Here is a 17,569-nt window from a genome sequence, read left to right as displayed (position 1 = left end):
CAGTGGTAAGAAGAGTACATGCAATATATTCCCTTAAACTTTCCATGAAAAATGCACTACTTCCTCCTTTAGGCAGCATTCCCCCATTTCCTCACTCAAGGAGAAGAATAATTTTCCAATTTTCTCCTAATAAAGGTGATCAGTATCTACTACCCAATTTCAGTCACAATCTGAAGCTCCACTAAAATCTAAAATCTCTTTCACATACACTGCAATGAGAATGATTTGTATTCTACTTGATATTTAGAAGTCTCCCGGTCACAACCTGAAGAAAGAAGAAGACTTCTCAACAAATCATTCCTATGCTGAGTCTAGCATTCCAGAACCATGTCAAATCCCCAGACTTCAGCACTAACAGAATTAACTACCATGTAAACACACTACAGAAAGTATTACTGTGCTGTCTATAACTACTTTTAGTTACACAGGTGCACCAGAGGGACAAATGCACTTAATGGGTAAAAACATTTTTCAGAAACAATTTTATTAAGGGACCAAGGCATTTACCAATCCATTCGGAACACCTAGCATTTTAAAATACAGTTTCATGTGAGCACAAGTCAAAGTCTACCAGATATAAAGACTTACATTAAAAACCACATCTATTTTAAAATGGACATTTACATAAGAGCATCTTTCATCTCACATTAAAACACAGCCATTTGAGATGTACAGCTTATTTTGAACTGACTTGATTGTAAGACAAGACAATCCTATAATGGTTCCTCAGGCATTGCCTGAACATGCAAAAGTAGTAGTTCAAAGCAGTACCAGCTACATATTTTGCTTTTGGTGAAAGCAGTCATCTTTCTTCCACTTTTATCTCAATGCAGCTTTGACAATTGTTCTAATATTAAATTTAGATGCACCTGACACTTCCTGGAACTTTCAGTGTATTCGGAATCTGATTTAAGACAACAAATGCCTTATTTAACTGTGCATTAGCTACACCTACTACTGCACACCTAACAGTCCTTTCAACTGCCTTGATCTAAGCAGATGAGGAAGAGCTAACTTTTAAATAGGCCAGTTATTCTTTGCAGACCTTGACTTATGCACAATCTACCTGAATTTCCATGTTTTCTTCATCTAGAAATACAGTAAGACTATACTACAGTGAAAAGTGTAAAGAACATACAGCGTGATAAAGTTACACTTCAACTTTATGTCATCATGCAAGCTGGACTGGTTTTTCCTCCCTACCCTACCAAGCAATTAGTCATTTAAAAATGACACTGACATTAGTGGTTTGCTTGTGGGTTTGGCCATTTTATTTTGGGTTTTTTTTTTTTTAATTGGTAATATCCTCTTAATGTAAGAAACACTGGAGATACTTCATCTGTCAGGAAGAAGCATATCCTAAATTTGAGGACGCAAGTAGTAACAAATACAAAGATTGTTTCCCCTTTGATATTATGACACAAATCTAATTCAATGAATTCTATGCTTTCAAAGCCACTGCCTATTGTTAAAAAGCATGTTGAAAGATGATTACAATCCAGTGTTTACAATACTTTTTAAACATTTTTTTTTTTACCAGCATGTAGTTACAGTGTAATTTGGAAGACATCTAGCATCTTATAAAGGTGAGGTAAAACCGCACGCTTTATTTGTGTTCCACAGTAATACTGGTGTTTGTTGAAACATGCTGTAAAGCTCAAGGAATTTTTTACATGGTAACTATGCCTAATTTATGTCTGTATTCAGTTTTACTTTCTCAACTGAAAGACTAACAATGCGTTCAACTTTTCAAGTGTTTAATTCCACAAGGTCTTCGCTTTGTTTATGCTTTGAAGTGAGCAACTGCAAATGTACATCTTTAAAAGTAGCTAACTGCTTTCTGAAATAGTGATCACAAGAGCACCAGCTCTGTGTGAGCAACGTACAGGTTGCAAAATTTGCACTAGCTGAGGGCACAAGCAACCCCTATTGCTAAAGAAACTTGCTCCAAAATAGCGTGAAGAGCATCAGCAATGTACAGAGTGCTAGCTGCCTTTCCTTCACTTAATACAATCGAAACTGGAAACTACATTCAAGATTTTGAAGACCTCCCTTTAATCCTAACGCAATCTCATTTGCCTGACTCAGTAATCTTCCAATCCCCCTAGCATAAAACTAGACTAAAACACGTACATATCAAGCGTACATACCACAAATTTTCAGAGGTGCCTCTAGCTCCAGAAGAATAGGCTGGCTAAGAAATATTTCCCGTGATTTTATGCATAAGCCCCGAACTTCTGCTTCGGTCATCTGGACAATCTTCCCAGGACGACATCCTCGTACTGAAACGACATATTTAACAGTTGAACATAACTACTACACAGATATACAGCAATAGCTAAATGCAGATGATCTGTATTTAAAACTTATATTGGACAAAAAGCTAGCATCACATTCTACATATGTACCAAATACCTTGGAATTATGCTGTCCAATGAATTGTAAAATTAATCTCTAATACTGTGGTAATCTGTGCTTAAAGATCTGTATGCATTCCTGTTCAATCAGGTCTCAGAAGAGAACAATTTAAAGCTGTGCTTTTGTCCATAAATAGCAATTCTAAGAAGTGCTTAATTTAAGAATTTAAGCCAGAATATTCATAAAAGACAAGAAAAATTTCAAGAACAGAAAATCTGAAAACATTTCCACATTAGAACAAGGTAAACTTTTTTAGGACTGTTAAGTTCAACAGCACTAGTTAAATACAAAGAAAAAAAAATCACAGACATGATTTTGTTTAAACAGAAACCACCATATTAGGAATAGATCACACTGAAAACTACAAAAGTTTGATAAAACTTTAATATATAATGGCCCTTAAATTATTGAAACCTTTACAACCAAGAACACCCTAATTAAAATGAAACTGAATTCACAAAACCTGTAAGTCAGGTACTCAGACCTCTATTTAGCATAAAATCAAAACCATTCACATGTCATTGCACTCCAACCAATATCCTCTGGCAAGTTTATTTGCAGCTGCTTCTTTCTACAAGTATCTGTATGATTTCTCTGTCAGATGCTTTAGTGTGTCTTTAATGAGGCAGTAGAATAGAACAAATGTGTTGTCACTTTGGCAGATCCAGTTCGGTCTTGCATCTCAGCATAAACCAAACTTCAGAGTTCAAACTAATAAGCCAGAATATCAAGTGTCTACAACAGGCAAACACCTTGTCCTGCCATCTGTTTTAGGTGAAAGCAACATTCAGCATTAAACCACAGCAGTTCAAGGTAGTACAAGGGAAGGTAATAGGAAACTTCTGCAGCTCACATCCAAATGCTTTCAAATTCATACATAGTACTTCATAAATTATTTTATATGAATTTTAGCTGCAACTTCAGCTAGTGTAATAAACTTGTGAACAGATGAGCAAAAACTAGCTCTTCACACATAGCAAATTCCTAGGTCACCTGCTTTTCTTCTCCAAAACAAAAAGTAAAGTTTTAAATTTTGAAAAAAAAAAATTAACATAACCTCACTTTTCCTTTTATTTCTGCTTAGTTCCCAGAAAACCTACTATGTAGAGGAGATCAGTATTATTATATCTAGCATTATCTGCATTGTGCAATGGAGAAGAAAGGACATAAGGGAAAACAGTTTGTCCCAAGTCACCTAGTACTACAGTCCAAAGTGTTAAACTCAAAATGCTCTGCTCTAGTTATCTTGTCCCAGTGTAACTGCACATCTGGCCATGCCAACACTGTGCTACAAATATTTATTTTTAATAAACACCAGACACTTGTTAAACAGACATTAGGAAGCAGTCACAAGAATGTGTGAAAAGGCAGAACCGAAGAGCAGTTTCCAGAGGCAGGGAAAAGACATGAAATTAGATCCTAGGACAGCTAGTCTGAGTGCCAAAAGAGCAGGAGGAATAGTCTAGCTGAAGTTGAGGATATATTGGAAATACTTAGCTCATTAGAACCTCACAAGAAGAAGGCTGTGTCATAAAGGACTTCTTTCACTGACACTCTGAATCACTACCAGCTGATATTTATCACCTGGTAATAAGTATCAGGTGATATTTATTTATGGTAAGTCACATTCCTCTCGCCAATTAAGATTTCAACTATACTTGAGAAAGCAAACAGCATTTTGGCAACACTTTATGTTATTCTTCTTCACACATTAGGATGTTCACTTACATGTTAGAAGAATACAAAGACAGACATCAGAAATAATCAATGTGACTTGCAAACACTACATGCCTACAGGCATCCATTTCATCACATCTCAAACAAATAAGTGATACATATATATACAGACATATCTTCAGTCCCGCTGTCAGAAAAAAAAAAAACAAAAAACAAAAAACAACCAAAAGAAAAACTCCAGCTTCACAGCTTTGCACAGCACTCAACTATCCAATCTGCAAGGTACCACAATGTTCCAATAACCTTCATGTCAAATGCTTGTGTTCCAATAGCTAATAATGATCACCTTCAGAGACCTGGAACTCTCTGATAGGCACAACAAACTGCCATTATACACAAGCAGAGTCTTCATATTACAATGGCTATAATTTTAAACAATTGCTGTATTTCACACCCATAGCTTGCAACAAAGTCACACCAAAGCACCATACAGCACAACCAGTACTTTCCAGTCACATCTTCCCACTACAGACAGTGCTTTCTTTTAACCATAAGCAGTGACATTCTCTTCTGTATTTACCTTTCATGATGCTTTGCAATACCAGAATTATTCCATTTCATACAGACCAAAACCAAGAACTGGAACAGCACACTTATATTCACTCTAGTTTTGGAACTCAAACCCAGGAAAACCCACTATATACAACATTAATATTACCACAAGCAGCATCAGACCAAGCACTGAGATCAAAACTAAGATAACAGCTCAAATAGGGCACCCATAATACTAAAATAACTTGGATCAAATCAGTTTCTTACAACACCAGCCTTTAGCTCCCTCTGAAACTCACACAGAGGTTTAAACTTGGAACATTTGCTTTATAGGATTGATGCTTTGAGTGGTGCTGGATTTTTTCATGAAAAGGAAGATACAGAGAACATGAAGCTCCTGACTTCATAATTAACTGCCAGTCAGTGCCTTGACAGCAGTTCTTTACTTTTAACGGTAGAGCCCTAAATGCTGCAAGTCCCCAACAGAAAAGTAAATACCTCACTTCAGATCTTCCAGATTAAGAGACACTCCTACAATTCTGACAGGTCTATCACTCTCAGCAGAGGAGACAGCACACACCTGATGATCAGTCACTTCCATGCTTTGGGAAGGGTGCAGATCTCAACCACAGCACCTTTGCAAAGGCACCCTCCACCCAAACAGTCTGCAGCTCCAGAGTGAACACTTAGGCTCAGCTGCATTTGGAGTAATACAAAACCTGGGGTTTCATGAAGAATAATTACTAACACTAGTTAAGATAAAAGCAGTTTTCTCCCACAGTTCCCTGATCACAACAAGGGTACTACATATTGAGAAATGAGAGGCTCCTGTGACCCTGAAAGGCTTGGCACTTCTCTGGATTCACAAAGACACTGAAAGGTTTGCCAAGTAGTCATCAGGAACAGATGTGCCACAGCTGTGGTACAAGTACAACTAAGCACTTATTTCAGCAGCTGACATTACAACTAGAATTTTGTTCAAGTTCCCTTGACTCAGCTGGGCTTTGTATGGATTGTAAACAACACTGCATTTAGTTTTTCAAAAGCCAAATCCCCAAGAACAGATTGAAGGGGAGGTTCTAAAAACCAGATTGAGAGCGTAAGAGATGATATTCAGACTCTTTTACAAATTACTATAGCTAACCACTCAAGTCATAGCTTCACACATTGCAAAATCTGTAGCTCACAAACAGCCTTTAATAGCATTGGGAAAACCATCATTTTTAACAGCCGTCAGTTACCCAGGGCAGAAATACCATTTCAACATTAAAGGAAAATTAATTCTCTTTAATCTAAAATGCAGATGCTGTAAACAAGCTTTGATTTACATAAATTAGCCTTTCGATAGGGACAGTAGGGACAGCACTTCCTGTTGTAATCCACGAACTCATGTGAATAGTGCCTTGACAGAACAAGCCTTTCCTCCAGCAAGCTTCAAGCAAAATGACACAGTACAGGATAAAAAGAAAAAAGCAAATATATATATGCACTGAACACTGAGATTTATTTTAGCACAATAAATCAAGACTCAAGAAAAGCTACTCTAATTGATATTAGAATAATATCTGCATCTACACAATCATTGTGAGCAACCTTAAGAAGTTCAGCTATGATAATTAGCAATCCAAGACATGAGCTGCACAGTGGCAGGTAAGAAAAACTTCAGCAAAAAATAATAGGTTTTTTTTTAATCCCTCCCAACTACGCCAGAGAGTAGTAAATTATGTAATGCAATACTGGAAAAGGAAAGTGGGTCAAGAATTGGCTGTTCCAAGTTCCACTTGCATCACTTTTTTCCATAGCCTTTCATGAAGAAAGGAAACAATGGAAAAATGTATTTAACCTCTTCTGTCACACTGCTTCTGGTGTACCTCTTTCTAAGTAACTAAGCTGACCATTTTGTGACATCACTAATAGCTTCTACAATTACTAAGTCAGCTGTGGTATGCACAGCTATCCTAAGCATTTACCTGGTGTTGGTTTCCAAGATCAGTGTCCCTCTCATTTACTGGACTTAAGACTCACAGTTTTACCATAACATGAAAACCCAGAGATCTCTCCCTAGTATCAAAAAAAAAAAAACCTGGGTCAGCATTGCTGCTAATAAACACTCTTTTCCATTCACTCTGGGTTTTTTTGCAGACATGCATTTATGTGGCCACACAGTAAACTCCATGAGTGAACTGACATTTTCTTCCTAGAACAAAGATAGAACAAATCAAAAATGTAATCTAAATAGCTCCCAAGCTGAAGAATACATTCTCTGTGCACTTGAGACAGGGCTAGTGAAAGAGTAAGGAGCTGACTCTGCTTTTTTCCACAGCAGCACCAGGAAGCTTGTGTCTGAAATTATGGCTTTAGAAATCAATTTTGCCAGAGCAGTAATAAAAAATACCCCCAAACTACAACATAAGATTGCAAGCATGCAATTTTACAAATTGTAAACAAGCAATTCCTTTGAGCTTACACTCCCCCCACATTCTGTGGGACGTTTAATCATTGGCGATTAACAACTCCGACATTCAACTGGGATTTTTGTACTTCGGAGTATTTGGCAAATGTTGAACAGCCTGTCAATAGCAGGAGCAGAACAGATTTGAAAGCTAAAGTGGCATTACCTATGACTTTGGGGAAAAAAAACAAGAGTCCTCACACTGATTTTGGTAATATGTTCTGAAGTTATCTGCTCGCAGTATTTTTTAAACCCAAATTAAATACTTCCATGAGATTAAGTCACAAATCCAATACTGGATTTTAAAAGCAACTATTAATTTTAAAAGCAAAACTTCCACTCCCTTAGAATATCTTCTGTTATTTAACTTGTTCAGCTGCCATCAAGAAGCAGCCACTCCCTCCCTACCTTGCAGCAAAACAGTTAAGCCAGCAACATAGGTTTTAAATTTTCAGAACTGCTGTGACAGAACTACACTTAGAGCAGCTCTCATTCACGAGTTACACTGATGGACAAAAACAATACAAATGAACCCATTAGAGCTTTGCTCAATTCAGCAAGAACATACTGCTGTACACACAGCTCTTCTGCAGCGTACCTGGCAAATCCCTGTAACTTTCCTAGGGTACATCACCCAAATTTCTCACTAAAAATAGAATAATCTGTCTTCCAGGGAGTTGTTTTTTTTTTTTTTTTTTTTCTGAAAAACTGTGCTTTTATAAGCAAGTAACCTTAAAGTCTATCTAAAACTGCCTTCACTAGATGACCTTAAGTATTTTGCTCAAGAACAGTGATTGCTTGTGAACTCATTTTAGCAGGCTTATTTAAAATCAAGCACAAATTCACTGCAGAGTAAGAGACTGCACAAGCCTTTAATTGGAAAAAAAACCCCTAACAATGAATTAGTGTTGTTCTACCCAAACTTGAATTTACATTCTTTAAAAACACACTATCTGGCAAAATTAATACTCATGGAGAAGAGGCTTTATTAGAAACAACTATGGAAAATTGCTTCAGGGATGCTCCAGTAAAGCCCATGAAACCATGCAACCTTTACCCATTCCTTCAGCCTTTCATGGACCACCTGCTTCCTTACACAGGAGTTCCATAAACTGATGTCTCAGTCATTCTGTATCATACATGGTTCCAAGAATTGCCAAATTCAATGCTGAAGGACAAGATCACATGCTCTATATTTACTGTTTGCTTAAGTATACTTGAACCTGAAACTTAAGGAACCAGCAAAACCAAAGGTAGAAGTCTCTCACAATGCTTTATTATACAGTGATAGTCATTCCTATCCTAGTCTACTTAGAAAGCTAACCTAGCATAAAAATTTCATTAAACAAAGAATTTCAGCTTCTTTCTCAAAGGATGACTTTCTTTTCCCCTAAAGCAGTGCTAATAAAATGACTCAAATTCAAGGAAGGTGAAGGTAAATTACAAAGTTGTGAAGTAACTTCTGAGAAGTACCAAGGAAAGAAGTTACTGAAGTTATGATACAAAAACCTCCGGTAGTTAACCAATAGTTACATAGGATGTATATAAAAAAGCTTTGTATCAAACTTGGTATAAAAAAGAACAAAAAACAAACACAAAATAACCCCCAAAACCCAGAAAAGAAGATACTGTGAAACAAACAAGTCCTAGTCAATGTACTAAGACAAATCACACAACAGAAGGTTCACTTCAATGTTCAAATTCTAAACCAGAGACCCATTACCTTGAGAGGCACCTGAGTCTGTAGTTAAGAGTGGATTCCCCTATACACCCCTCTTCATGGAGTACTCATCTGATCTTAGTGAGTAACAGTCAAATATACGATGCTGCCTTCACCACAGTCTATGGTTTAGCAGTGTGGTTTCTCCCTTTAAAAAAAACAAGTTACACACCTACCTTTGTTGGTAACTAATGAGCAATGAAAAGAAATTTTAACACTTTATAGTTGCAGTGGCCTTAAATAAGAACAGTGTTTCTCTCCTTTTATACTATGATTTAGCTGTGAGTGAGCAAGACAGCAATGACTCAAGTGAAACGTGTGCTGGGAAGTATCTAAAGGAAACACTCACTGAATCACGGAGCCTTCAAGCAGGGGAACAGCCAGGCAGAATGAAGAACCCCAGTGCACTGCCTGATGCAGGGCTCTTGGCCCTCAGTGCCATTTCTCAAGCCAACCATTGCATTCATCATGCACTTATAAAGCTAAAGATGAAGTGGATGACATCTGCACTGCTGTACAAACCCAGAAACCAACTTCATTCTTCTATCCCTCCTCCCTGGTTAATACAATATCTACCCTCCTAGAAACATACCAAAACTGCCTAGTTTCTTCCTCTTTTTAAAGACTATTTAAAAAAATATCCTTTGCAAGCAACTGCTTTTAAAGTTATTCTTGTTTATTTTTCTAGTAGCAAATTATCCAGTGATGTCACACCAAGCCAAAGTAATAACTCTTGTTTATTCAGGATTCATCTCCATGGTTTGTTTATATTGTTCTGCAACAGATCATTAAGGCCTATTTTATTTCTCTGCAACTGCCTCTCTTTTTCAGCATCAGTTACAGAGTCTGGAACTGCAAGCACTTCTACCATATCATAATACCACACTATCAGGCTGGCTGGATATATTGATTAGTTAAGACAGTAACAAAATAAGAAATGTTATTGACCATGGCACGTTTGACCAGGATGCTCAACACCATTTTAAACTAATAAGGAAAAAAAAAAAAATCTCAATTATTTCACAAGAGCTTAAAATCCAACTTCTATTTTAAAAGTCAAGTGATATTCAAATTCAATATTTCAAGTTTCTATGTTTATCACAACATGTAAGACCTCCAAAATCACAAGAAAATGAAGCTTGCAGCTTTCTTAGAAGACATCACATGACACAGTAAGAACACCATGCAATCAGCTTCATTAAGACAATCAAAAAATCACCCTGTTAGCTGAACATTGAAGCAATAACCATTCCCTACATCTACTTGTAGTCCACCAAGTCTCTTCTTGGATAAGTATTTCCCAACTTCCTTGGTGCATTGGTACTACCAGAACTAGTAGCCCTCAGCCCCACCAAAAATTAATTGGTTTAGAAAAGATCCACAGTAAGTTCAGTCAGATTAATTCTAATTGGTCATTTTAATTAGGACAGGTAAATTTCAGCAAGCAAGGTGTCTTGCCCAGACAAGGAAAACCTGTTTGTACAGCAATATAAATGAAACCCCTTTATAGAAAGCCATCTTGTACCTAAGGTTACTGTCTCTGGGTTTCCCTAAGTACATCCTCTCTTTCATATGGTAAGCACCCTAGTGTTTACTAACAAAGACACCTATAAACTTAAAAGAGCACAGATTCATTCCAGCTGGGGCTGCCTTAAACCCAGAAATTTTAAGAGACAGCACAGAAACAGGAAGCCCAACACCCTGACAGAAATATGGAAATCTTACTTAACACCATCCACAGCACTCTTTACAAGTCAAGGTTACACCTCTTCCAGTATCTTTGCTTTGATACAGAGGCAACCTTTTCCACACACCACTAAATTCAAATCAGCTTAGAATCTGGCGTAAATGTAGACCTGGTGCACTCATTTAGCTCAGCATTGTTGCAAATTCCACTGTATTTCCCAGATAGCGATACATGGTATTCCTAGAAGAGGCAAACCACAAGTAGCAATTTCAGCTGCAGAGCCCAAGAGAAAAAAAAAAAAAACCTACACTGGGAAAAAACCTTCACTCTTCACACTGCAGAGCAGGATTCAAGGAGACACTCGAATCACAGCCTTCCAATACTTACAGAGGGCTTATAAGAAAAATAGGGACAGACTTTTTAATAGGGCTTGATGCCATCAGACAAGGGGAATGGACTTATACTTAAAAAAAAAAAAAAGAGTAGGTTAAGACTAAATATATGGATTAAATGAAATTCTTTTACAGTGAGAGTCATGAAACACTGAACAGGTTGCCCAGAGAGGTGCTGGATGCTCCATTCCTGGAAATATTCAGGATCACACTGGACAGGGCTCTGAGCAACCTGATCTTAGTTGAATCTGTCTCTCTCACTGGAGAGGGGTTGTACCAGGTGACCTTTACAAGCTCCTTCCAAACCATGTTGTGATTCTGTACTCCACATGTGATGTGCTCATGGCAGTCTCACATGTGCATATTCCTGTGCTGTCCACAGCTAGAAAAGACTGGGAAAAAAATCTATCCACCAGATGGCATTGCTGGGATGGTAGGAAGGAAAAAAAAAATAAGCAACCATGAAATAAGTATACACACTGAAGCAAAAATAAGACCACCATCTTTGTGTACCATAACACAGCTAAGCTGGACCTGTGGTTCTGCACACCAGCACAAGAAGGAAACATTCTTTCAATGAATTTGGTTATTCACTTTCATGGTCGTGTATCACTCTTAAGAATCTTCTAGCAAAGCCATGGAATTCTGTATTTAAATTACCTGCAAATCTTTGCAGATTCACTCATGACAGACAATAAAACTCAAAGTGTCTCCAAGACAGCGAGGCACACATGTCAGAGCACCAGCATCTCCTACATTCTTCTAGTAAAGCAACAAGAATGACAATTTAAATCTGGCAGATGGTAGCTGGTAGATGGAGATAAAATAAAAAAGCATTGCTGTGTTCAAACTTTATGTATACACTTAAGTTTTTACGTTCCTACCATTTCCAAACAGTAGTTATTTAAAAGGTATCACTAACTAGTGGCCAAGTACTAGACACATTGCAAGAGAAAGTCAATTCAAAATGAGATCCTACCATTCCTAAATTCACCACTTAGCCAATGAACAGAAGATAAGAACTTGGTATATACAAAAAAACATGGGAACTAAAAGCTAAAGAATGTGGAAATTAAAAGCTCATGTCCTAGAAGACTATTAACATCCACTACACCCTGGTCCAGGTAAGCCATGAAAACTCTCTCTAAATTTAACTCAAGAGGTAACCAATCTGGCTTTCAGCACTCAAATAATCCCCAAAGTATCAATTCAAGGTAAGCATGTGGGCACGCTCCTTGAGGACTGGGAAAACCTTCTTGAACTCTCCCAAGCAGCCCACCTGCAGGCCATTTCATGCTAATATCTCAAAAAGAAGCCAAAATCACAATTAAACACAAAGAAAGTAAGACAATCTAAGTAGGTAATCCCAGTCAAAAGGCAAGTTAATGTGCCATATAACCTAGAAGCAACAGAGATAAAAACAGTTAGAGTAACCTAATTAAAGTAGGAGCAAGAACTCCTGACAGCTAATATCACAGCCTAGAAACAGGTGTCACCACCCAGCAACCCAGTGACAGCAGTGAAGTTTCCTATTGCTGTGGCTTTTGATATGTATTTGCTCTGAGAGACAACTGTAGACTGTTATTCAAACTTAAAGCCATACAATTCACTTAAAACAACCAAAAGGACTAAATATATACTAAATATATACTGCATGACAACATTTAATGAAAATGTCTTTTTATTATTTCACTGTGCTTGCACCACAAAAGCCATGTTTCCTTATCCTTTTAAGTCAAAGTTGAAGTGTGAGTAATGGAGCCAAACAACTTGCTTTGAACAATTTAACTGGAGATAAGAGTCAACAATTTTTTCTGTGCAACCAGCGTGGGGAGGGATTCATACTCACTTTAACAGAACAGGTCAGCTAAGCAACAGCATGAGCTCCAGAATGTGAGCTGCCAATTGTACAACAGGGGGGGAAAAAAAAAAAATCAAAATCAACACCAACAAAAAACCCCTTCATTGTGGAACACTGCTGTTTGAACCACAGCTCAGAATGTTATATGCTAGCAGTGCAACAAATAAAAGATGCTAAAAAGAAAGCAAAAATAATCAACACACAACACACTCCTTTAATTGCTGCCAGTTTTTTTGAACAAAACCTGTAAGAATTACCTATTACATTTCAGATACAAGACATTGCACAAGGCACTCCTCTAATGTAAGCAGATAATAAGCAGAAAGAAAGCACCCCATTCCCCTTAAAAATTTTTATATTCTCAGAGTTAAAAACAGACTCCGAAAAGAAAAATTACAAGTAAGGCTTGGTTCAGAAGTTCTACATACATATCACCCTAAAGATTAAAGTACTATGGAAGAAAAAAAAGCACAAGTTAGGCTGCTGAAACACAAGGTAAGAACCATAATCCAAAAAGCTACAGAGTTGTAGCACAAGTATTTATGGTTTATATACACTGTATGGAACACACATTATAAGTCTTCAGAAGACAAAAAAAATAAAAAAAAGCTAATATTTAAGAGGGAACAGAAAAATCCAACAAGTTGCATGCCAAAACACTGCAGAATCCCCTCCTCTTAAAGCAACCTATGCATAAATTACTCCACTATTGTGGAACAAGTATCTTTCAAATATATTATTTAAAGTGTCTCAAAACCCCCAGGACCATAAATATAAATGCATTTTAGTGTCCCTCCCCCAAAAAAATCTGCTGTAAATTGTCAACACTTACTAGGTTATTATTTAGTTTGTTTTAAAAACCTACCTATTAATCTGTGTTTCAACATGCTGAAAAAGGGAGTTTTATCTGCATTAGCGATCTAAGAGAAACTTCAACTGATACTTGTTTCTTCATACTATACTACACTGCATACTTTAAATCATAAACATAAGCACGACTGTCCAAAGACTTTATGTATTTTAAATACTGATTTTACTGATCGTAATTCTCACATCGAAAAGCTACTAAGAAGTCCTTAAAAATCCTAAACCCCCTCTACTTTGTAGTAACTCGGCTGAACAAAACTCAGCCTTACAAAACTCGTTTCACTTCCCAAAGTATACGTGCTCCATAAATTCCTTTCTATAAGCCTTCTGCAATGTGATCCAACTATCTAAGGAGTACAGCAACCAAATAAATGAACATTGCATACCCATGCAAGTACTCTCATCTCCAGCATACCAGGTATTTGTTGAATGTGGAATGAAAGATTAATGGAAGAGGCCCAAGAAGACTAAACATTCACAACATAACTTAAATAAAAAGAAAATGCAAGCAATAATTCCTCAGCTTCTCCAAAAGAAGGCAATAAGTGAGCTTCTTCGTTACTTTAAAGGGCAGAAAACCTATTTAATACACAGAAAACCCTTCACAGCCTTTATCAGCCACCCTTGAGAGCCACTTCGGGAGACTGCCCCGTAGGCAGGCTGAGGAATGTCAGCGCACTAAATCCCTCTGCTCCCGCCGACACTCACGTACACACAGCCCCACACCTAATGCAGCTCGCAGACGTAATTTCACACACGGAGGACTGCGACTACAACCCGACAGGAGGGGCGAGGGGGAAAAGGCTGCTCAAGAGCTCAGCTAGCGAGGCGTCCCTCAGCCAGACAGCTCCAGGGGGGGTGAAGAAGGGAAGACAGAAAACGAGGCCTTTTTTTTTTTTTAATTCCTATTAAATAGGAGGGCACCCAGACAGGGCGGGCACCCCCCGAGCACACCAGCCCCTCCTCCTCCTCCTCCCTCCGCGGGGCCGCAGGGCCGGGATTCGGGGCACCGGCGGGACGCGCCGAGCCGAGCCCGCTCCCTCCCGGCCGCCACCCCGGGCCGGCGGCGCAGGGAAGGCGCTGACCCCGCTTGCCCCGCACCTCGCCGGCAGCCCCGGCTCTTCCCGCGGGGAGCGGCGGCGGTGGCCCCTGGCTCCCGGCGGCGCCCCGCTCACCTTCCAGCAGCCGGGTGATGAGGCTGTCCACGTTCAGCTCCCCGTCCGCCATTTTGTGGCCACCAGACTCGGTCCCGGGCGGGGTGGAGAGCGCTCCACAGAGGAGGAGGAGCAGGGAGCGGCGGCCGCAGCCGACAGCGGCTTGGCTTGGCTTGGCTTGGCTTGGCTTGGCTTCCCTTCCCTCCCTCCCCCCCTCCCCACCCCCCTCCGGCGGTCCCCGGCGGCCGCCCGGCTTCTCCCGCTCCCTCGCAGCTAAATGGGAGAACGCGGCCACCGCTCCTCCCCGCACCTCCTCCCCACCTCAGGAGCCGCCGCGGCGCATGCGCCGCTTCGCCCGCCGCGGCCTCTCGGCGCCCCGGCAGTGCGCAGGCGCGGCGGGCTCGGTGGCGCAGGCGCGGAGCAGGCCCGGCCGTGCCCCGCTGCCCGCCGCGTGCCGGCGGCCTCGGACAGGGCGCGGACAAAAGGCTGGAAAATGAACGCCGGGAGCCGCCGTGTCACCCGAAGGTCACCCCTCCGCCTGCTGGCACCGCACCTGTGTGATCTCGCAGTTTATTTAAAAAAAAACCTTTAAAAAAAATCTGTCATAACTGGAATGATGAGTTGGGCGCTTTGCAGCGCTCTTCTAACGCACTTGTCAGAGAAAACTGTGGTTCGTGTTTCACTGAGGCGGGACCTGCTAGGAGTACTTTTTTGGTGATTTCTGGATTATTTTTTTTTTTGAGATGAGCTCTCTAAAGACATGTTTACGTACTTCTGTCAGCAGATGCTTGCCTTGGATGGACAGAAAAGTGCTTTAAAATGTAGGTGGTGAAAACCCACTGTGAACTGGGAGAGCCAATAAACACATGTATGTTGACAAAGTAACAAAGTGCAGATGTTCTGAAAAAAACAGACCTCTCCTTTATATGCCTAAATATAGATGCTGATGTAGAAACTTATCTCTGTGGGCTTGAACTTGAATTTTTCCATCGGTCCCTATAAGCCAGTGAAATCCTGCCTGCCACCTTATGTAATGTTGAAACCCATTTTTTTATCTCTTGATTAGAAGAAAATTAGTATGAGCAAAACAAAAGCAATAGGACGAGGTGGGGCCGTGATTAGGTATCAGATGATGCTAAGTGTCCAGACAGTCAGGTGAAAGAACACTTATTTGAAATGCCTACGCAGGTGGGCAGGATATACAGAAATAAAATTTCAACTCATCTGCTCATGATAGCATATACAGCTTGTTTTTCAAATCGTGCTAATATTGGAAATCTAATTTTAAAAAGTCTTTAAAAATGTTTTTCTTTCATTTTTCATTATACTAGGAAAAATAATTATTCCCCTTTTAAAAAGTTCATCCTTATCCCAACTACTTTATTGCTGCCAAAACTAATAGATCTGCAATCCCTCCTGAGCTTTTAGGAATTGTCCCAGTTTCGTTTCACACAACTGAACTGCCCTGGAGGCTATTTTAAGCCATCACAACATTAGGTTCAGACATAATAATATATTATCGCAGAACATTCTGCATTGATAATTAAATGGGGATATGAAATTATCTTCCACCATGGCATAAAAATAAAATTAAGATATCTTCCCAAACTCCACAGGATGACAAACTTTCAGGTACAGTGAGCAAAACAATCCCCTAACAACTGTTTTTACTAGGCATGTCAGCATGTGCCAGAAACAATTCAGCAGCGTATCATAAAAACAATTTAATATAAGCAGAGATGCTATGAAAAAGAACAAGCTGCAAAAGAAAAAAGCTAATTTCTTTCCTTGTAGATTCTGTGCTAGTGTCTTGTTTTATCGGGAACATGGCTGGGTGACAGCTACTGCCCAACTGTACCTGGGTTGTCAGTTGGGTGGAAGGTCCCCTCACTGTGCTGCATAACCCTGTAAAGTTTGCACCCCCCCCCTTCCTTTGTACCTTGAGCAGGGGACACAAACATGTGGGTTTCTCCCTCAGTGGGTTAAAACTTAGCATGTCCGACTGGCATAATCCAAGTACAGTACAGAGAATTAAATCATCAGATAATGAAGCTCATTGTCTGCTGCGATACAGAAAGAAATAGTCAATGAAAGCATTCTCTTTGATCAAGGGTAGATGTTCAGTAATTTTTGCCCTTACACCATGCACAGATACAGGCCAAAGACAGCTAACTCATGATTTGAGTACAAGGGGGAACTGGACTGATGCCTTGTTTAAATCTCATTAATAATGCTCACCTTTCCAAATTGTCTTTCAATTTAGTTATTCTGAGAATTCCTCTCATGTCGACCAAGATGGCTTTGCTCCTAACTTTCCCCTACTTGGTCTCAGTGTCATTTACCCTAAATACCTCATATGTCAACTTTCCCTATCTACATGCTCTCTTAAGGTGTCCTTTAATTTGCACTGCTCTTCTACTCGGTTTGTGAGATCTGAAAGACAGAAATATCCAGAGAAAATGGCAAAACAGCTATGTGTTAGTAAATGTCATTCCCTCAACTGTGACTGTGTAGACATGAGTTCTCACTTAGGCTGTTGTTACTGGGAATTTGAGAGATTTGCTTCCCCAGCTACAGAGCGCTGACTCAGCATCTCTGCTGTTACCTACTCTTTCCTGGTAACCTTATGTTGGTTCACACAGAACTTCTGCTACTCACTGCACATTAAAGTTAGTGCGCTTTTATGTTATTTACTGTGGCATTGAACTTTCAAAAACTATTGCCCTCCTCGATCTGTTTGTCATCAGTTACCTGGTAGACAGTACATGGAAGTATTTTGTAGTGTTATC

At 39.5% G+C, this 17,569-nt stretch overlaps 1 protein-coding gene across 2 annotated transcripts in view; it reads right to left on the bottom strand.

The window, feature by feature from the left end:
- The window catches only part of PPP1CB (protein phosphatase 1 catalytic subunit beta), a 29,285-nt gene extending 14,349 nt beyond the window's left edge, over nucleotides 1-14,936 (bottom strand). The window contains exons 1-2 of one of the 2 annotated variants that reach the window (XM_062490350.1): nucleotides 14,802-14,936; nucleotides 2,151-2,282 (exon numbers count right to left, since the gene is read on the bottom strand). In XM_062490350.1, the coding sequence (XP_062346334.1) occupies nucleotides 2,151-2,282; nucleotides 14,802-14,853 (184 nt within the window). In that variant the 5' untranslated portion in view covers nucleotides 14,854-14,936. Of the gene's footprint in view, nucleotides 1-2,150; nucleotides 2,283-12,747; nucleotides 13,554-14,801 lie in introns of those variants that run through there. The other variant, XM_062490349.1, reaches the window with a different exon arrangement.
- Nucleotides 14,937-17,569: the final 2,633 nt, after the last annotated feature.

Source organism: Cinclus cinclus, chromosome 3 (genome assembly GCF_963662255.1).
Source record: "Cinclus cinclus chromosome 3, bCinCin1.1, whole genome shotgun sequence".
NCBI lineage: Eukaryota > Metazoa > Chordata > Aves > Passeriformes > Cinclidae > Cinclus > Cinclus cinclus.
Note: the sequence above shows the minus strand (reverse complement) of the source record. Positions and strands in the feature narration are given on the sequence as shown.